The following is a 22,175-nucleotide window of genomic DNA, read 5'->3' on the forward strand; positions in this document are numbered from 1 at the left end:
CAGTTGTGTAAGACTGCCAAACAACTCATAGGATGAAGAATGATCTCCAGCAGCAGCCTCGCTTGGAGAATGAGATCAATTGCTGCAATGTTGTTGGAGTCGGGGTCCATAGTGTATTTTGACTGGTGGTGGGACGAGATTTTTGAGGGTGGAAGAACAAGTAGGCTTTTCAAAATGGTGGTGAGTCTTGTCTAAGGAACTACTGACATTTATACTGAACATGAGACTTGTCGCGTAATTTTGGTAGATACTGCCGAACATTTTCTGTCCAGGAATGAAGGTTTTAACGTAACTTGTCCCAAAGGATGTGGACATTATCAGAAATTATGAGTTTCCTTAAAAGTGAATGGACGATGAAGCTAGGAGGAAGTATCTAAACTTGCATACGTTGAATAGCATGATTGGTGTTCTTTGAATTTTTTGAAATAGATGATACGGTATGGTATGTTGCTAAAAGTGACTTATATCCATGAATCTTTTGAATTTCCTTACAAGGTTCATTTTCTCTCTCTTTTTTTTTTTGCTTATAGTGCTCAAACGCTGTCTCGCCCTATTTTGAAATTTTTGCAAAATAATGCCCTGATTTGATATGACTTCTATTTTACTTGGTAAACATTGGATTTACTTGGCCAAATTCAAGTCTACTCTGGTCCAGGTATCTAATTATGTTTTGATCCTGTGCATTGTCAAATGATGATGCCAACTAAATTAAAGCAATATTTAAAGGAATATTTAACTAGATCAAAGTTCAATTTGAATTCACCCAATACGGTTGGCGGCCTCTCTTATTCTTATTGCCATGTTCCTCGTCTATATAAATAGAATATTCATTTAATTTCACGAATCTTCAAATTATAAAAGGCTACATCATCCTTTTTGAATCTAAATGTAAAAGGAAGTCGATTGCAATACAATTTTAATCTCTCGATTCAGTTTTGAAATATGCCTATCTAGTCTCCAGGTGTATGGTGCTAAAAGGGTCTCAACAGCTTATAAATGCTTGGCATCATTCTCTTTCTTTATACAACTAAATAATTTCCTTAGTCTCGAGGTATTGTAACAACAACCTCACACTTACCTCACTTGCATCATTCTCTTTCTTTATACAAATAAATAGCTGCCTCTTTCTCCAATTTTATCTAGATTAAATTACATTAGGTGTGATAAGTGAGAAAGCTATTATGGTTACGTGCTCCGGAGATGAGAAGGCGATGATTGTGCAAGAGATAGGTGATGCCCTTCAAGAACTGTATCATGGTACACTTTCAAGGATTTAGCTTCTTACAGTTGTTGCTATTATTTGATATGGGTTTATTTGCACCGCGTGGATTTACTTGGAAGTTGTAGATTTGGAAGCTTTTGCATAAATGTTTAGCCTGAAACCTCTGGATCAGAATTGAATGGTAACCAACAGGACTTTTGATGTAGGAAATTCAGCTCGGCAATGGTTGTGGACAGGAGTAAGGTAGACCACCAATGTAAAATGAGTTAACTCAACCATTAGATCTTATTTTGTACGGTTAGACAAGGTTCTTTGCGCAACCATTCAGATAGAATACAAATATGAGTTTACTTCAATTATTATCAACTACTTTTCTTTCTTGCTATTGTCATGCTTGATTCTTATGTACCAGACAGGTACATGCACAGAGTTAGACTCAACCTTTAATTTTATATTTTCATTTTTAATTGGAAATTTGTGCATACTCTTGACTTATGTTCTCTGACTTAAACCAGAAACTTGGGATTCAACATGTCTTACTTGACTATATGCTCCTTTCTCAATTAGTTTATGTGAACGTCCTTGTTATTCAAAAATAGATTCTGGATACTGATGGTACAATTCGTAAATAATTTCCACAATTTATGTGCTTCGATTTGTAGTGATTGTCAAATCCAGTATTTACGTGTCTCTCATTGGTAGTTACAAAAATGATACAACATTGAGACCATGTAAAGTCCACCGAGTGCTATGTTCTCTGACTCTCATTTTGGATGTTCCATCATCTTAATTATCTTTTTTTTGGGTAGTGTTAATTTTAGCGGATAATTGATCCGAATCAAGCTAGATTTTAACAGAATTTACTGAGCTATAGGTTTTGGTTGACATACTAAAGTATTACTCTAAAAAAAATTGGGGATAATCTATTGACATTGGATTCCTGCTTTTTTTTAATGTAATTTATTGTTTACGAACTGATTTGTTATTGCTATTTTGTAGTTGAAGGAGTGGTGGATTTGGAAAGGCACAAGAGGGATGAACTGAATTTGGGGATATGAAAATAGACGATTACGTATGGTAATTTTCACTTTTCTTTTGCGAAATTAATTTATGTTTTGGACATTTTTAGATTTTAGCTGCTTAATCTTGGCTGAGTATGGATCTTAGAATGGTTTATTTTGTGTTGATACATAATAAAAGAACCTTATTTTAGCAGGAATTATTATTATTCTCAATGTAATATATGAAAGTGTATATGTTAGGAGCGAATATAACCTTTTATTTTAATTTTGTTTTTAAAATATGAAAATGTATATCTATTTAGAAAATATTAGCTCTGGAAATTGCCTTCTCTGAACTCAATAAAGAACTATATGCATTTGCTATGCCTACAGACATTTTAGGCTTCAAATTTTCAATGCATTTATGAAATTATAATGACTTTTTAGTTGTTTAGCATTTATTCTTATGTGAATTCATCCGGTCTTAGGTGTGCAATGTAGAGATTATCTGAATCATGGCGTTGAAGAGCCCGGTTATGCCGGCTTGACTGCATTGCATTAGAAAAATATCAGGAATCTTAATGATTCTTTAGCTTTTAAGATTGAAGTTAGTTAAATTATATTGTAAATCAGAAAAGGGGATAGTTTAATTGCATCATCAGTAGACAACATTTAAGGGGACAAGAATATACACAGAGTGAGATACACAAATAACTTAATCCAAACAATTGGTAATAGTATATACTAAACAGTTACTCCTAAAGCATAAAAGAAAGAAATAATATAAGATCGGATTCGTGGCACTCCAGCTCATATATCAGAAATATGACTTGTGACAAAGATTATTATATTATATGTAATGACAGCTGATGAAGTAGAGAATCGTAGCTGTAGTGGAATTTGCTCTTCTGGATTGCAACAGGAGTATCTCTGATTATCGAGACTTGGCAGCTAATAGATCTCCATGACAGAAGCGGGAAGCCCCTAATCATGAGGAAAATTGATTTTGATCTCTATGAAAGCATGCATCGGTGTTGAATGAGGACTCTAACAACATGAATTGGCTACACAAACTTGAACTCCATTCTGACCAAAACCCTATGTTTGATTGTTGATTTCAGCCTTACCCAGAACCGATTGGCGTTTAACGACAGTTAGTATTTTTTTTCCTTCCTTCTCTGTCATTTATAGGAGAGGATTCTTTATTTGAGTTCTCAGGCATGTTTTCCTTATATTGTGTGCTCTTTTTTCATTAGTTTCTTATAGCAGTTAATGCATTGTTGTCAATTGAGCGTTCAAACTGTATGTTCTTCAATAATAATTCTGAGCCTATGGCCTAATTGTTCTTCTACCATATATTTTCCCGAATTATGTGTTGCTTTCCTCCAAAGTTTTCCTCTTATGTAGCCTGTTTAATAGAATATTCCCCTAGCTTCTTATATACATGGTGACATAGAATGAGGGGGGAATTTGTAAAAAAGATTATACTCTTTTATCATAATTTTTTTTTGGAGGGGTGGGGGGGGGTGTTATTGGATATATCTATATATAATGAGGACTCAAACAGACATGTTGAACACAGAAATATCACATCTCTACCAAGCTGGGGAAGCTTCAGCCGATATTTGCTCAAAACCTTAAAAGTTGACTAGAATAAATTAGCCTCTGAATTTGTTGTTAGAATAGTGTATATATTTTAAAGATGAGATTAACATTAATCAGTAAGGGTTGACCGTATCCCAAGGCTCTATTTATTCTCACAATGACCTAGAAATGTATCAGACACTCTTCTAAAGTTAGCAATATCTTTGATTTCTTGATGACTCTTTTGTTTCTGAGAGGATGCCTTTTTGTAAGGGGCTACTTAAGTTTTATTGTGAATATTCTTGCTGAAAAAAGGTGGCATGAATTTTCTGAGAAGTACACCACAAGTGAGATGAACATATATCACCAGTAAAGATACAATTAACTCGTAAGTTCTTAAATATAGGAGAGGCATTAGTAAGATTTCTTTATTGTTCAGCACATTCGGTGCCATTTCTCTTGCTCTAACTTACCTTTTCTCTTCATTCAAACTACTTTCAGACATGTATTTCTTTTAACTTCAATATTAAATCACTAACTTACCTTTTCTCTTCATTCAAACTACTTTCAGACATGTATTTCTTTTAACTTCAATATTAAATCACATTAGCGGCATGAAGCACTTCCCGAACTACTTTCAGACATGTATTTCTTTTAACTTCAATATTAAATCACATTAGCGGCATGAAGCACTTCCCGTTTGCTAGTTCTCTCTTTGTTCTTTCACACAGTAAGAAGTCGATTAATATGACCGTTCTTTGAAAGTTTTGTACAACTATCACGCTCATTAATTACCTCAAAAAAGAACTACCACAATTGTTCAAACAAGCACAATTTCAACGAACATTAAAAACATATAGAAGCTGTTCAGACAATATTACACAGTAGGCTCTATATGTTCACCCTTTTAAAGTTACACAAACGCTTGTCTGATAATATCTTGACATACACACTTAAAACTCTGAAACATTAGTATTATCTATAGAAATAGATTTCATATTCACCCTTAGCGAAATTGTTTGTTTTTCTGGTATCTTTCCATGTACCGAGGACCCCTTGGAAGAAAGGTCTGCATGAGAAAACAACCCAGCAGAGGATCATTCTGTTAGCAGGATCTAAAAATCGCAGAAAGAACAATTGCATAAAAAATAAGCTGATTTGAAAATTTTGGATGTTACTTGAGATCTTAGCGGGATGGGTGTAGGAAGCCCTTGCTGATTCAAACTTTGCTTGTAATGCACCCTTCTCCAGCGTTCTACAATAGGTTTTAATGTTAAGAAATCAATGTCAAGAGCGAGAAAGAAATGTCTTGTTAGTATGTGAATCAGGTAAAAAGAATGGTTACCTTGAATAAGCTGTGAAATCTTGAAGCTCAACAGATATCGAGGTATTATGTGAGTACTCATATTTGCACTCCAAATAACAATATATTTTGTATGCAATTGGGCATCAACGCCGTTATCATAACCTTCTCTACTTGGGCCACATTGTTTAGATCCGGAAGTAACCCTCTCTGCTGTGCCCAAGATAAGTTGGCACAGTAGCACATGATATTCCCCATCAGCATCAGGCTTTGAGAGACATGCACTGGGAACACATAAATTATTCGATTAGTTCTTGAAAAGAACCAAACTTTTTAACCGTGATCAAATATATGACAAATGTGAAAGGATCTCTGAACACCTTGCTCACAAATAAATCGTGTTACCCAAAGTTCATGTAACATCCTAAGTTAAAGGTAACCCCAAGTTTTTGATCTTTCCAAAGGAAACCACAATTTTATGCAATTTGATAGAGATATCTATTATCTGCTCTAATTATGTTACTGTCTTCCCGTGTATCTTAAATAACGCTACTTATGTTGATGGTGATGACAGTAAAATGAAGGTCCATATCATTGTTGGACAGCCCGAGGTATGGCCATGAATTTTTCTTTTATGTGCATGACTCTTCAAATGACAACTTCACATATGTTGTTTGTTTGTTTGCTTGTTGATGAATTACAGAATTACAGAATGGTTTGTTTGTTTGCTTGTTGATGAATTACAGAATTACAGAATGGTTTGTTTGTTGATGAAAGCAGTTATAGATTTAACAAAGATAAAACAAACTTATTATATTGTGTTAGGTTCATTGCCGTATGTTGGATATATTTTGTAAAACTTTAACCTGTCTGTTAAAAAGTGCATGAAAAGCATGCACTTACCTACCTAGGGAATATTTGTTCCTCAAGATGTTCCAATACTTGGTATAACGGAGAAATTGATGAATAGATCTTAACAAAATAATTGTTTATATTTATTCCCAAGTGTAATGTAACAGAATATAAAGTCTATATATACTACGTAATCTTGGTAAGAGTAGATACCATAAGGCAGATCGGTCTTTTGATGAGAAATAGATGCCTGTGCCGAATTTCCCAATTAAAGCATCTTCAAGCCCGAAACCCCTCGTGATAATGTTCTTCAGGCTTTTCGCATCTGCGCCATACCATCCGCACGTAATATTGTTGTAATTGTCTCCGATTTGAGCTATCCTTCCGAATGCCCAACGCCAATTAGCACCAAATCTAGATGCATGTGTACAAGAGTACACTGCCATGACCTCTGCAGTTTCTCTGTGATCTCTAAGCCTCATTCCCTTCATAAACGTTTGTTTCACCGTTTTGTACTCATCATTACTCTCCTCCAACCTCCCGAGATCCAGTAAAGAGCCGAACGAAACCCTCCCAGCCTCCTCTAATACTTGCGGCACCAGTGACCTTACTCTGCCTCCACCATATATTTTCTTAGGAAAAAATGACTTCCCTTGTGTATCAATCCAGGCAATAGAGGTCATGCGACTGCATGAGTCTATCAGTATCATGCCAATAAGATTTACTACGATTTCAAAGCCGCCAATCTCGATTTTTGTTGCCAGGCATCGGTGCTCAAAGCATTTCTTGATTTCTTCGGCATTTTTTGATGGGAGGTCAACCCAGCCGGTTGAGGTGAAGAGCATCAGCTTTTTTGGAGTTCTTGTATTGTAGAAGGATTGCCAGTTCTGTAGTACTGCTAAGTAGCTTGTTGGATGGAGAATTATCTCCAGCAGTATTCTCGCTTGGAGAAGGAGATCGATTGTTGCTGTGACGCTGCTGCTGCTGTTGTTGTTGGGGTCCATTGAAGCCTTGGGAGTGTGTTTAGATTCGCAATGAGACAAATTGTTGAGGATATATACTATAATTGAAGAGATTGGATTAATGTTTTTCTCTTTTGTTTCTGATATTTATACTGAATTTAAGATTTGTCAACAGGATTCTTGTGGTTATTGTGGATAAGTTTCTGTAGAACACAGGTTTGTAACTAGTCCTTGAAAGAAGTTGATATTGTTGTACCAGAAATTGTGAGTTGGATGCAGGCTTTTCATCATCTAAAAATTATAGATTCATCTCAGAAGAGGAGGAAGAACTTAGTTTGTGGCAGGTTTTTCATCTAAAAGTTTGCGTGTAGCATGTGGTACTGTGATTTCTGGTACTCACTAGTTTGTTGTTTTCTCATATGACTGTGATATTAAGAGGTTGGGATTATTAGTAAATGTTTTCCAAGCTTTTGCTGATCATTAGTCTTTGGCTAAGTTTGGTGCATAAACTTAGCATGGCATAGTACAACACTATTTTTGTGACAGGAAATGCGTTAAACGTGCATAACGCTTCTTGTGCTTGATCAGACTGAATATTATTGTTCATATTCAATAGTACAACAATAGTACAACACTAATCTGTATATAATCCAATATTATTGTTCATATTCAAGGCATAGGATAATCGACGCTCGTGCTTCGAGATCGAACTATTCCTTACCCTCATCAGATATATCTTTGTGCTATATATCTTTGTGCTTCTTTTCTCTTCTTGCCAAAGCCTTGTGCAATTTCTGCGAAATCAACGAATTTTTCATCTGCGTCCTCCAATAACAAAAATCATTCTTCCCATTGAACTTTTCAATCTCATACTTTCCAACTTTAACTATTTTACTGGTAGACGTCATTCTCCGTTTGTTTTAGTAAATCCGCTTCTCTCAGGAATTTCAACAAACACATTGTGTGCACCACACAATAACCAAGCATCACCTCAAATCGGAAGCTCTACCACCCCCAATATGAACAAGGGCTCTGATACCAATTGTTGGTGGCCGACACGCCCACTCGCCGCGAAAGCGAATCACCTCGAGAGTGTTGGCCTTCTTATTTTGATGATGATTTACAAACAATTTACTACTAATGTTGTTTGTCTAGTGTTTGTGCATTCCTATGTATTGTAAACAAACAACGTTGTTGATTGCGCTTCAACGATGATATCCAAAGGAGGTTGGCGGAATGTCGGGTTGAAGCCTATACAATTCAAGTTAAAGATCAAGTTCAAGCTTCATCCGTAAGTGTACCAAGTCAAGCTTAATTGAAAATCAAGATTGCTTGTGTAATATAGTTTTAGATTTATATATTATGTGTGTTATATACTCTAAGCTCAATATCTATACACACACATTTATTGGTTTCTTCATATATATATATAGTTATATATATATATACATAAGTTTTGGTTTCTATGCATTTACATAGTTATTATATATATATACATACATAGTTTTTGAGTTTTCATGTTTATAATATGAAATCACATATTTCATATTTACTATTGTGTTTTTGAAAACATTGCATAGAATATGCAATTTTGTGAAAATATTGTACTTAGTTTGTAGACTTCAATATCAGTTTATACATGTTTTACTAAGTCTATAAAAATATTTTACATATCAGTTTTCGGTCGACCGAACCGGTCGACCGAACCTGAGTTCATATGCTTACTGGGCGACAGAGAGTCTGTCGGTCGACCGGTCTGGTCGACCGGAAAGCTCCATCGGTCGACCGCACCGGTCGACCGACGAAGTCTCTGCTTGTTTCTTTGTTTTTTAGACCTGCTCGCGGTCGATCGGATTTTTCGTCGGTCGACTGAATTCTTTCTTTCGGTCGACCGAACGTTTTGTCGGTCGACCGACAATAGATCCGTTGCACTCCAACGGCTATTTTCTGAGCTGATTTTTCTGGGGCTTTTTGGACTTTTGCTTGGGGGTTTGGCTGAGATTTTGAGTGAGTATAAATACCTCATTGCTGTCATCTTTCAAAACTACAGAGAATGTTTTAAAATAGTTTAACAAAGGTTTAAACTTGTTTAGTGTTTGTTTAAGTTTGGTTTAAGAAGCTTTTAAGCAATTGAGGGTTTGTGTTTGTGAATTCAATTTCACAAGAGCAAGTGGAGATCATCCTTTAGTGTTTGAGCATTCACTCTTCTCCCAATCTCTTGTCATCTTTAGAGAAGTAACAAACACTTTGTATTGAGCCTAATTGTGAGGATTCACTTGTAATACACTTGTACACCGAGAGAAGTGTGTGGTGAGAGACGGGGTCGAATCCAAGAGGAGTGGCGTCGGTTGACGTGCCTAGGGAGAGGTTGTAACCGAGCACTTGAGGAGGAGGACACGGGCTAGGACCAACACTTAGTGTGTGAGGTGTGATTGCATAGTGATTGTATTGTGAGGTGTAAACGTTGTTCGGGTGAACGTAGAAAACCCGGTTGTGATAGTGGAGATCTCCTCGAGGTGAGGAGCGGAGACGTAGGTCGTGGGGACCGAACTCCGTAATCATATTGTTTGTTTGTGATTGCATTGGCGTACTTAATTTTATGTTCTTATCTTATATCGCCTTTGTATATTGCTTGTTGATTATATTGCCTACTATCTTGTTTATGTTTATATCACCCTTAGTTTCATATCATTGCATATAACTCATAATATACCTCATTGCTAGGATATATCCCTTGTTCATATTACTTATCCTAGCTTACATATCTTGTTGTATTTCATACTTGCTAAGATAACTTGTTAATTAGTTTTAATTAATATTTAATCGGATTAGATTAGCATAAGACCCTAATCACCCCCCTCTAGGGTCTGACAGAGAGAAAACCCTTGTTGAGTTTACACAAACTCCAACTAGCATCGATGTTCCTGTTTCGTTTTGGAAACAAGAACAGAAGTGAACATCTCAGCGAGGTGAGATATACACTCTTTTTGGAAACAAGAACAGAAGTGAACATCTCAGCGAGGTGAGATATACACTCTTCCCGATATCAAATTAAGATCTGAATATCGAGGGAACGACAAGCTCTCAGCGAGGTGAGATATACACTCTTCCCGATATCAAATTAAGATCTGAATATCGAGGGAACGACAAGCAATGACAAATACACAGAAAACAATACTCAAAGTAAATGAGGCGAGAGATATACGTGGTTCGGTAAATTTGCCTACGTCCATGGGAGGGGTGAAGGGAGATTCCACTATGATGGAGAACACTGACGACTTGCACAACCTACACGCTCCTCCCACAGAGATGAAGCTTCGATTTTACCCAAGAGAAGACAACCTCTTTCTTGTTCAATCCCTCTAAGTTCTCTCTCTTTTCTCTCGTCAAGATCTCTCCTTTTCAGATTCAAAATCTCTGTTAAAACTCTCCCCTTTTTTTATATCTATTTTCAATCCTAGGAAACAACGTTCCTATTTATATCAAATCCCAGTCCAAAACCGATCTGGAAAACAAAACCGTCCGCTCTCGGATTCCGAGACACCCTGAGGTGTCTCGGCTCGCGCGCACAATGCCGAGACACCCTTTGGTGTCTCGCGCCGTTCACAGTTGTTTTCTCATAATACAGATATTAAGGTAGGGATTATTAGTAAATGTTTTCCAAGCTTGCTGATCATTAATCTTTGGCTAAGTTTGGTGCATAAACTTAGCATGGCAAAGTACAACACTGTTTTTGTGACAGGAAATGCGTTGGATGTGCATAACGCTTCTTGTGCCTGCCCAGTCTAAATATTATTGTTCATATTTCAAGCTTTTACCTTGGTCAGAAACTAATCTGTATATAATCCAATATGCTGAGACCGAAGTTTACAATTCAGTAATTTCCATATAATTTCTGGATCCTTACATTAAATCATTCGTTTTTTACCTACGCTTAAGTTATAATCGCTGTTTGTACTAAACCGTTACTATTGGAAAACCAATCTATTTATTGCCCAACAACATTAATTAAAAGTGTCTAGATCCTTACATGTTTTGTTCGTTTTTATTTATTTAAAGCAAGGATGAGCATCTACAACAATGATCCTAGCTTTTTCCTATATTTGAGGAGCAAATATCCCATCCTAGGAAATAGGGAGCCTAAATAGTTTTAGACATTTTTCACTTACCTCCTTTTGTAATAAATAATTGTAACGGCTGAGTAAAATATACTCCAACAATGCTCCCCAAAAGTGCTCCAACAATGCTCCCCAATAGACCACTATCAGATAATGATCCCTCATTTAGTAGAGAAGTGTAATAATCCATCTGTCCAAAAATAATACAAATTAATGTCAACAAAGTGTAATAATCCATCTGTCCAAAAATAATACAAATTAATGTCAACACTATAATTAGTTTAAAAAAATTAAAAATGAAATGAAAACTAATAAATCAATACAAATTAATGTCAACACTATAATTAGTTTAAAAAAATTAAAAATGAAATGAAAACTAATAAATCAGCTGTAAGTATAAAATATGAGAGAAATAAAATAATTAAGAGATGAACTAGTTTACTTACATTTAAAGAAAAATAGTAGAATGCCAAGTGCTTTTAAATTATGAGATGAACTAATTTATCCTATACAAAGATGCAATATTTATAGATGAAAGGAGGATGAGAGGGGCTTGAATGCAAATATGACCGTTGCATTTTTTGACCTGTTGCTTGTCACTGTAGATATAGGGAGTCTCTCTATTGTCTTTGATTTGGAAGAAGCTCACAAGGACCCTATATTTGGAATATGGGATAGAGAGCTTGTTGGAGCCAATTATTCAACTCTTACTCCCTAAATTTGATCAAGGACAAGGGATGAGGAGCCTCTTGAAGTTGCTCTTAATCATTTTGTAAATAAATATAGAAAAATTCCTCAAGGACCGAAAATATAGGACCAATAGGGGGGGACAAGTGAGGTGTCTCCCTCCTATTGGATAATGAGTTGGCCATCATTAATGATGGCCAACTCATTGATAATGAGTTGGCCATCATTAATGATGGCCAACTCATTATCCAATAGGAGGGGGACACCTCACTTATCCTCCTTATTGGTCCCATATTTTGGGTCACTGTAGCAAATCTCATAAATATAATTAAAGGTTCAGTGGGTTATTTCTAGTGGCTCCAACTATTGTTTCGGGCATGTATGTAGCTTATCTTTTTGTTCTCAATTACTTGGGCTGGTATGAAATTTGTGCTGGGCTTTGAAGTTGGGGGCATATTCTCTCTCAAACCAAAAACGGCAAAAAGTTCCGGGTGGGTTTTGGATCCAAATAACTTTTATCCGACCCGTAATCAGTCGCCACCTCGCGCTAGCTTCCCCCCTGCTTCTCTCTCTCTCTCTCTCTTCCTCGATTTTAACCTCCGTGCGAAATTTGTAGAAAGGAGGAGGGGCGAAACATCTCACCCTCTCTATTCGTTTCTCAATCTCTTTATTTTCCAAACCTTGAACGATGCAGGTAAATCCTATTTCTCAAATTTTTTCTTCTGGATTTTTAGCTTCTTATTAAATCTTAACCCTATAAAGACCTAATGTTAGCTTCAACGAGATAAATCTTTTTTTGTTGCTGTAATCTCTAAAGCTTTATAATCTCTTAAATCCGAACTAAGGAAATATGAAGTTGAATCAAGATGAGATTTTGTGCAACGAGTCTACTGTGAAAAGGGTTTCTAGGGTTTTATGTTGATGGTCAAAAGAAACCTGCAGATTGAATTAGGCGCATTTCAAGTTGTACGAGGAGAGTTTTGAGCCATGATTCAAATCCTGATTTAACTTCGTTGATTAAATTTCTTTCAACACTTTGACGTTTGCTATGTGCCGCGATGCAGCATTAGAGAGTATATACTGGCTATATTGATTATAATTTTTGGCAAACATTGTAAGTATAATATGATTGTGTAAAGTACACTTCAGTTTTGCAAAAGGTATAATCATTGTTTTAGTTCCTACTAGTATAGTACACGTGCTTTGCACGTGGACGTATTTGTTACATATTTTAATTTTTTTTGTGTAATAAGTTTATAACATTGATTATACTGTTTAATAGATTAAAAAAGCAAAAACTTACAAAAAAAGGTAAAAAATTCTATGTTTATTGTTTAAAAACTGGACATACTTGTTTTGTGTTCAATGTTTTTTTATATAATAAGTTTAAAACATTGAGCGCAAGATTTAATAAAAAAATAAAAAAGTAAATAATTATGTTTGTAATGAATGAGAATGTAAGAATATGAAAAGATACAATTAAATATAGAAAAAGGAAATTATTAAATCATATAATCAATGCTATTTATAATGTTAATATTGTAAACAAAACATTTAAAATTAATTAAAATTAAATCCAACAACAATTTCTAACTCGTTAACCTATTAATTTCTCACACTACCTCATAACAATGGCATTGCTTATAGAGAGTAATAATTGTTTTATGCTCTGAGATCTATTTGAACATTTTCATGCTTTCTAACTCTTCATTTAGATATATCCAAAAGGGTAAATTACAATAAACCTTCAAGAACCTAAAACATATGTAAAAGAACTACATATAAAACTAATACAATCTAACAACATCATAGGATTTCAGACAATAAAAAATTAGAATGCAAATTAAACTCATCCATTAAAGACTAAAAGATATCCCATGAAGTTTTGAGCCTTCTATCCAAATCTCCACTCTAAAAGAAGGCAAAAAATGCAATAAAATGGTAATAATTCTCATCCGGCAAGGGCAATGACCATGATAGCAGCAGCCTCCATGACCCATGAGAGAGGGTTCAACATAAACCCCAAGAACTGCAAGAACTTGCTCTCCTGCCACAAAAAAAAAACAAAGTCTTAGATCAAAGCAAACAAAAAAAGAACACATTTTTAGCCAAAAAAAAGGATCAAACTTGCTTCTCTTCGAGCTTGTTGTGTTCGAAAATAGTGAGCCTCTCCTGAGCAGCCTCGCTACTGAGCCCCTTCCTACTGCATCTCAGATTTTTAAATACCTCTTCAATAGGTATATTCTTTTAAAAATCCCCAAAAAAGTACAAAAAATTAAAAAAATGAATTTTTAGGAAATCAAAATTGAGGGTACCAACCAAATCAACAGCTTCTTTGAGGACGGCCTCTAGGACATCCGACTTATCCCCCATCGTCGCTATCGTTTCTGATGCTTCTGCCTTCAAGTGAGTGTGAGCAGATCCACACAAGCTTATTCCGCTGCAAACAAGAAACGCCTAAAGCACTCCCATATTTTTGATTGATTATTAGTATTTGTTGAGTGATGATCGAAGAATGGAAGGAGGAGAAGGCCATTATATGGGTAGGGGAAAGAAAACGCATGACAGTCGGGAGGTTTTTATCATAATTAAATAAAGTCAATATCATGTGAGAGAAACAGACAACTTCTGGATTTCAGTTTGCTTACTTTATGACCGAGTGGAAACTGAAGGAGGAGGCTATTAATTTGATGGGAAAGTTGCATGGTTTAATTGGATGTTACAAATAGATGTAACGGTGCAATTATAATGTAGTGAGGAATGGAGTATGTTACTTACCATAAAGGAGAAAATGATTTAGCTTTGCAATAATTAGTGATAAATAAGGAGTGCTTTAGGCATAATTGAAAAGCGTTTCAATTGGAAAGAAAAACCATTTGATTCCATTTAGTGTAGTCTGATGTAATTATGTGTGTTTATGAATTCATCATGTCTAATTAATAAAATATTTGTATGTATATATTGCATTTATTATAGTATGTATCATATCAAGTACGTATGAATTATGTATGTATGTGCCCACATTAATATTGAGATGAGAGGTATGTATGTTAATGTATGGATGTATGAATATGGATGTGTTAGGGACATTTTGGGAAGAAATGTTTTAACATCCCAATCCACTTTTATAGTAGTATTAGATGTTTCATGTCGCTAGGCAGTATTTTCCCAAAAGAACAAGTTTATAGGTAGTTTTATGTAGAAAAGCAAAGTGGGTATATAGTTTTGAAGTGTTTGGAGTGAGGTTAGCTGCATTCAGTTAAGAATGATGCAGATTTGAATTTATGGAAATTGATTGTTTGCATGTCAGTGCTTGCATTTCATAAGACCTTAAAACTAATGCATGTTTCAATAAGTGATGAATTATATAGAAGTTGCTCAGCCTCAGATAAAAGATGAAACCAGGTTATTTGGAATATTGTTTGAAAAAAAGTAATTGATGGGTCAGGCCATTAGTATTAGGGGCATACACTAGAACAAACACTAGACAAAGGACTTATTTGGAACTACAGAGGTTAGGACGTGAAACTTTTAATGATAAAATGTTAAAAAAAATTGAAGAGCTAAAGTTTTGTAACAAAATATTAATTTTATTAGGAAAGTAGATGTCTGGAGAATATGAACTATAAATTGTCATTATTGTGGATTAGTAAGTTGGTCGAGTGAAGATGCACAAAAGTCGTAGACAAAGAAGAGGAATAAACTTAGTTGGTGTGTGACTAATTAAAATATTGAAAATAAATGTTACTATATTAGGAAAGAATAAAGCTAAGAAAGCGGTTAGTGAAACTACATTTTTGGCACATAATAATTTATGTAAGAACTTGATAACATATATTAATGTTTGTAAAGCTAATACAAAACAGAGCCGAGACATAATGTCAATTGTTTGAAGTATAAATCTTACAAGTCCTAATCAGTGCTTTAAGAAGCAGTCCGGACTTCGAACTCCATGGATAGAAACAATTTCAAAGCCAACTTCGTCATTTATGGATGCTGATGCTGCTACTGATACTACTTATTGCTTCTTTGTGCCCCTATTTACCCTTTTTCTTTTGGCCTTTTCATACCGATGGCGTTATGCTAATATAGCGGAGGCAATGATTATATTAGCAGCAATAGAAAATGGTTTATAGGTTTTATTTCTGCATTCTTCATTATTCCTTTTCTTCTTTTAGTTAAGTGCCATCTATGCTCCATGTTGCCCTAGCCACCCTGCAATAATTAAGATATTGTATAGCATGAGTCCTATTTATAACAGAACTAAAAATATACTTTGCAAAGATAAAAATTGAAGAGCTATAGGATGTAGCAATATTCCTCGTAGGTGTCAAAATATTTGGAGACTTGAGGAGTAGGTTATGTTAATAAGATTTGTTAATGCAGAGACACTTGTGTGTTTTATGAAAGACTGAAAGAGTTATTCAAAGTTGTAAATCTAGCGAAGATTAGTATATAACGAAGTAATGGTTGTGAGTAATATTTTCGTTAAGTAGGACCAATAAATAATCACGAGGGAACGTGAAGAAGATGTTCTACTTAGAACTAGGACAAACAAAATACAGATTGTTTTTTGAATAATATGTGATCATCGAATAGCAATAAAGTTGAAAATGAAAGTATAAGGTGTTTATATGACAAACAAAACTTTATTGTTTACTATGTTTGGCAATTAGAATCAAACACTTCTATAAAATAAGTGTAGTTGACATGAGAAGGTTGATGGATAAATTGAGAGCGTAGAGAGAAAGATAAGGAATAAATGTGTCCATTAGATATTAGTGAAAGCTTTTCTTGAGTATAACATGATTATAAAATAAGGTAAATTTGATTGCGTTGGTATGAATATGGTCGAGGTGGATAAATACACCAGTTGGGAGTAGATATGGAGTGTCAAATGAATATTGATGGACCACAATGATCATAGTCAGCCAATGAAAAGGAATTATCATTGTAGCTTACCTAATGAGGGCCCTTAATTAGTTTCTATGAGGAAAAACTATAGTCTTGATACTAAATATTGGGACAAAGGTTGTTCTATTATTTTTAATAAAATTAATCATGGACAAAGGTTGTTCTATTATTTTTAATAAAATTAATCATCTTAATCCTTCATTAGTTAGCAAGCATAAGAAAATTAATTATTCATCTTAGCTATCAAATCCAAGCGAAATTTGATCATTTTTAATCCCTCATGAAAGATTAACTAATTTAATCTTTCCTCTTTAACTTTTCTATTTTAACCCCTTGCCAACAGGCACCTTAGAGACTAATTTCAGTACATGAAAGATTTCAAGGGACCCCCACCTCTTTTTAATTGATTTCAAATGGGGCCTTAATTTCAAAATACGATCAGCTAAACTATGCGGATAAAAATTTAGACCCGATTCGGTAAAGATAAATGGCATGACGACATAATAACCCCTCAGTCCGTCGATCGATTTAAACCTCGGTGCGAAAATTTTGTAGCGAGTAGGGGAAAAGAAAAAAATCTCACACTCTCTATTCGTTCCTCAATCTCTTTATTTTCCAGCTTTGAACGATGCAAATAATCCTATTTCTCAAAATTAATTTTTGGATTTTTAGCTTCTTTTTTACCACAATTTTTGCCCAAGAAAAGATTTTTTTATTAAATCTTAACCCTATAAAGCCCTAATGTTAGCTTCAACGAGATAATTTTTTTTTGTTGCTGTAATCTCTAAAGCTTTATAATTTATTAAATTCGAACTAGGAAATATGGAGTTGAATCAAGATGAGATTTTGTGCAAGGAGTCTATTGTAAAAAATGATATCTAGGGTATTTTGTAATGATCAACAGAAACCTGCAAATAGAATTAGACGCATTTCAAGTTGTACGAGGAGAGTTTTGAGCCATGATTCAAATTCTGATTTAACTTCGTTGATTAAATTTCTTTCAACATTTTGACGTTTACTTTGTGCCGCACTGTCACATTAAAGAGTATTTACTAGTTATATTGCTTATAATTTTTGGCCAACATTGTAAGTATAATATGATTAATATGCCTAAAGTACACTTCAGATTTGCATAAGGTATAATCATTGTTTTAGTTCATATGTTTCATGTCCTTAGGCAGTATTTTCCCAAAAGAACAAGGTTTTAGGTAGTTTTATGTAGAAAAGCAAAGCAGGTATATTTTTTTGAAGTGTCAAAATATTGAAGACTTGAGGAGCTGTAGGATGTAGCAATATTCCTCTTAGGTGTCAAAATATTTGGAGACTTGAAGAGTAGGTTATGTTCATAAACTTTGTTAATGGAGAATCATTTCTGTGTTTTTTGAAAGACTGAAAGAGATTCAAAGTTGTAAATCTAGCGGAGATTAGTATATAACCAGGTAATGCTTGGGAGTAATATTTTTGTTAAGTAGGACCAATAAATAATAAATAATCATGAGGGAAAGTGAAGAGGATGTTCTACTTAAAACTAGGACAAACAAAATGGAGATTGTTGTTGGAATAATATGTGATCATCGAATAACAATAAAGTTGAAAAAGAAAGTATAAGGTGCTTATATGACAGACAAAACTTTATTGTTCCCTATGTTTGGCAATTAGAATCCAACACTTCTATAAAATAAGTGTAGTTGACATGAGAAGGTTGATGGATAAATTGAGAACGTAAAGAGAAAGATAAAGGATAAATGTGTCCATTAAATATTAGTCAAAGCTTTTCTTGAGTATAACATGATTATAAAATAAGGTAAAATTTGATTGCGTTGGTATGAATATGGTCGAGGTGGATGAATAAGACAATGGAGTGCCAAAGGAATATTGATGGACCACGACAATCATAGTCAGGTAATGAAAAGGAATTATCATTGTAGCTTACCTAATGAGGGCCCTTAATTAGTTTCTATAAGGAAAAACTATAAGCTTGATACAATATATTGGGTCGAAGGTTGTTCTATTATGTATAATGGTTCTACAAACTATTTACTTGACAAAAAAAATCCTTATAATGAATATTTCAACTCATTGAGGGAGTAACTGAGCCAAGAAAAGTATACGAAAAGGAACTATCGTTTTCGAAAATCATTTTGGTCGATGCAAAAGAGTACTTCTGAAATTGTTTATTAAGAGTCTAAACCTATTGATGTAATTAATTGATTCAGAAAATGTTGCAGGATTATCCTAATGGAGAGAGTGTGGTTTTAGAAAGAAACAAGATTCGTGTAGTTATATTAACGAAGACACGTATGATGGGGGACGAGAGCATGTGAACAGTTGGAGGAGAATCAAGCGCCATTCTTCAGCATCTTAGGCTTGCATCATTGTTTACATTAAGTTTAACTGTTACTCAGGGTTACCCATGCATGAGTTTACTAACCATATTCAGTTTGTGGTCTCCAACTCACCATCTCAGCATCCTTTTCCCCATTCAGCAATACTTGTAATGATTTGTCAACATAATTACTAGAGCATCCTTTCAAATCATCCACCTTCGACATGCAGTGTTGTAATTTATTATTATTTTAATTATTCTAGAGGATAACGGTCACACTCATGCTTTCTTTTTTATATTATATCTTCAAATTGAATCGTTTCCATTTTGGTTCTTATTGAAACTATTCATATTTGCCCAGGCCAGTGACAGGTTTAATATTAACTCCCAACTCGAGCATCTTCAAGCTAAATATGTTGGGACTGGGCATGCTGATATGAGTAGATTGTAAGTTGATGGTGTTTGTTAATACGTTTCTTCCTAGATTCAATTGTTTAAGAACATTTTCAGGTTTTTTTGTTCTCTTTTAACTGCAGTGATTGGGCGGTTAACATCCAACGTGATAGCTACGCATCTTATGTTGGCCACTACCCCCTTTTGGCTTACTTTGCTGTTGCTGAAAATGAATCAATTGGGAGAGAACACTACAATTTTATGCAGGTACGACATAGATAGACATCTTGTGTAGTGCTTGGAATTTGCCATTTATATTTCCTAATTTCAAATTTTAAAAATCTGATCATCTTGCATCATGATAACGTTACATCACTTTGGACTGGAAATGACAGAATTAAGTATATTGTTTCGTATTTTGGTTGCATTCTTTATATATAACCTAAGTGCAAACCATCTCCTCATAGCCTATACAGAAAGACACAAAGTTGAGGAGTGTACTAGATGCAGTAACATCAGTAATTTTACCTTGCACAGCAGGGTTCACACTGAAATTGTCTGCTGGTGTAATGATTTCATCACAGATGAGTGGCTATCAAGTGTTTATAGAGACATGCAAATAGACACAAATACCTATACTTTCAAGATGATATTTGTGTCCACAAAGCTCTTTTCTGCTAAGGTGTCCAAGAAGAACAGAGGGTACAATGGGAATTGGTAGCCTGAACAACCGGATTATCCACTATGTCTGATTCTTATGCTCTGTGTTTGTGATGGTTAAGTTAACATCTTGAATGTGGAGCATTAATTTTACTACATCAAAAGAAAATCAGCAAAAAGCTGAGTTAGCTAGAAGATGAGGTCTCACATATCATTAAAAAATAAACTCAAATTTCTTAGTCTTGTTGCATAGGTGAGGTGGACATTTTATGTTTATTTTTCATCCATGGGATGTTGATCTGGTCAAGGCATTCGGTACGACACATGTAGCGCAAGTGTTAAAACATACCAACGGCGAGAGGATAATTGGAAAGCATGTTGGTATATCCTTCAACTTCAACATTGAAAGCATGTTGGTGTATCATTCAACTCAACATTGAAGGTACCCTAGTTAGATGCATGGGTTTTTTCACTAGTAACTGGTAGGCTTCAGCTAAAATATTCGGTGGTTCTAACTTGTTCTTGACCATTTCTGCTTCAATTTTTTTAGATCCTTGTTTTCTCTTTATTTCAGGCATGCAACTAAGAATACTCATATATGATGTGTCATCAGTGTATATATGTACTAGCTTTAAGGATATTAACTGTATTTCATGTCACTGATTCCTACTGAAAGCTACGGGCCACATAGAGCAAGATAATATATATTTGTTATGCCCCTTTTTTTCCCTTTTGGCTAGTCTGATAAGCATCTTTTGGATGGACGGGAGCCTCACTTAGGTCAAACTCATAATTTCTAAGACTTCCAGTTCCATGTATATGAAGTGAATTCCTCTGTTAGGTTATAGTTTACTAGCAACTGTTATAGGCACATGCGTTTCAGGTATTCGAATGGAGACTTTAAATGCAGGCACGCAGCACCTTGGTAGCTAACAAATATATTTCGTTTTTCACCTAGGTAACTCTTGTAGAGAAAAGCATCTGCAATTAATGATTCCATTTGGTAATGTGGATACTTGACTGGGTAAATAAGTATAATTAACATACTTGGTGTGGCCATTTACTATTGTACAATAATCTATCAGACCCAAATTTCATGGTGTTAGATATCAACACCTGAACTATGTTTTACCGACTCTGCTATGTTCGAATGCAGAATTGAATGACATGATTTAATGTTCCTATACCCATATTTCCAGGGTATAAAAAGCCATTTATTGTTGTAATTACAACTTTGCCTACCCTCCATCTTTTTATTAAATTCTACACTATTTTTTTAAATACCTAATATCCTTCATTCTTTCCCAAGTTCCCTTCTTCTTCCCCAAACATCAGACAAAATATTAACCAAAAGCCCAAACCATGAAATCTTTATATCAGAGAGAACTCATCAGTTCCAATTGATTCAGGGCCATAACATTCACTCAATTAACTTCAAACAAAATCTAAGTAAAATTGAGCACAATAGACCCATGATTTCACGCATCCAAACCAACTTTCGGAAAAATAAAATAAAATAATAATTCAACTTTGTAACACCATCTCTAACACTAATTGACCCAAATTTATCCGTTTAGAGCTTGCGTAGCAACTGCAATCCAGTATTTTCCTATCTTCACCAAGATCTCCAGTTCATCTCCAGTTCATGATCACAACAAAAGTTCAGAGTTTTCTTCTTCCCTCACATTAAATCTAGGGTGCTGTTGAGTTGGGGAAAATGGGTAAAAGGTAAACTGGGGATTGTTTTACCGTTAAGGGGATTAATTATAATGGAGGTGTATTTTCGGCTCTACGGGTATTTTGTAATGATGTTTACAATATTCTAACGGTGGACAACTTAGGGTATTAGTGTGCTATTTTTTACAATTTAGGCTATTTAAGTGTAAAAGGTGTTGAAACAATAGGGTATGCTAGTGCCATTTAGCCATAAAATTCATTTGCTTTGGGAGAATCAAGGCTTGATGTCACAAGGAATATTTATATGCTTATCTTTTGTAGGAAACCATTTTTATTGTACCTTCTTCAAACTCTGTCGTGATACAGTGAAAGCTTAAGCTTTTGCTACTTGATTGCTTAGGGATTAAGTTGTTAACATAAGACTAATAAGTGACTCTTGTCTACCTACATTACCCTTTTTGCTTTGGGCGAAACCT

The 22,175-nt window shown here is 34.7% G+C and overlaps 1 protein-coding gene across 10 annotated transcripts in view; it reads left to right on the forward strand.

Moving 5' to 3' along the window:
* The window catches only part of LOC109819409 (uncharacterized protein At4g14342-like), a 38,833-nt gene that overhangs the window by 3,622 nt on the left and 13,036 nt on the right, over positions 1-22,175 (forward strand). For 5 of the 10 annotated variants that reach the window (XM_020385129.1, XM_020385128.1, XM_020385120.1 and 2 more), the window contains exons 3-5: positions 2,222-2,294; positions 19,331-19,416; positions 19,506-19,629. In XM_020385129.1, coding sequence (XP_020240718.1) covers positions 2,277-2,294; positions 19,331-19,416; positions 19,506-19,629 — 228 coding nt within the window. In that variant the 5' untranslated portion in view covers positions 2,222-2,276. Of the gene's footprint in view, positions 1-2,221; positions 2,300-3,089; positions 3,377-12,343; positions 12,424-19,330; positions 19,417-19,479; positions 19,630-22,175 lie in introns of those variants that run through there. The other 5 variants (XM_020385125.1, XM_020385126.1, XM_020385127.1 and 2 more) reach the window with 5 other exon arrangements.

The sequence above is a fragment of the Asparagus officinalis genome, chromosome 8 (genome assembly GCF_001876935.1).
Source record: "Asparagus officinalis chromosome 8, Aspof.V1, whole genome shotgun sequence".
NCBI classification, from domain to species: domain Eukaryota; kingdom Viridiplantae; phylum Streptophyta; class Magnoliopsida; order Asparagales; family Asparagaceae; genus Asparagus; species Asparagus officinalis.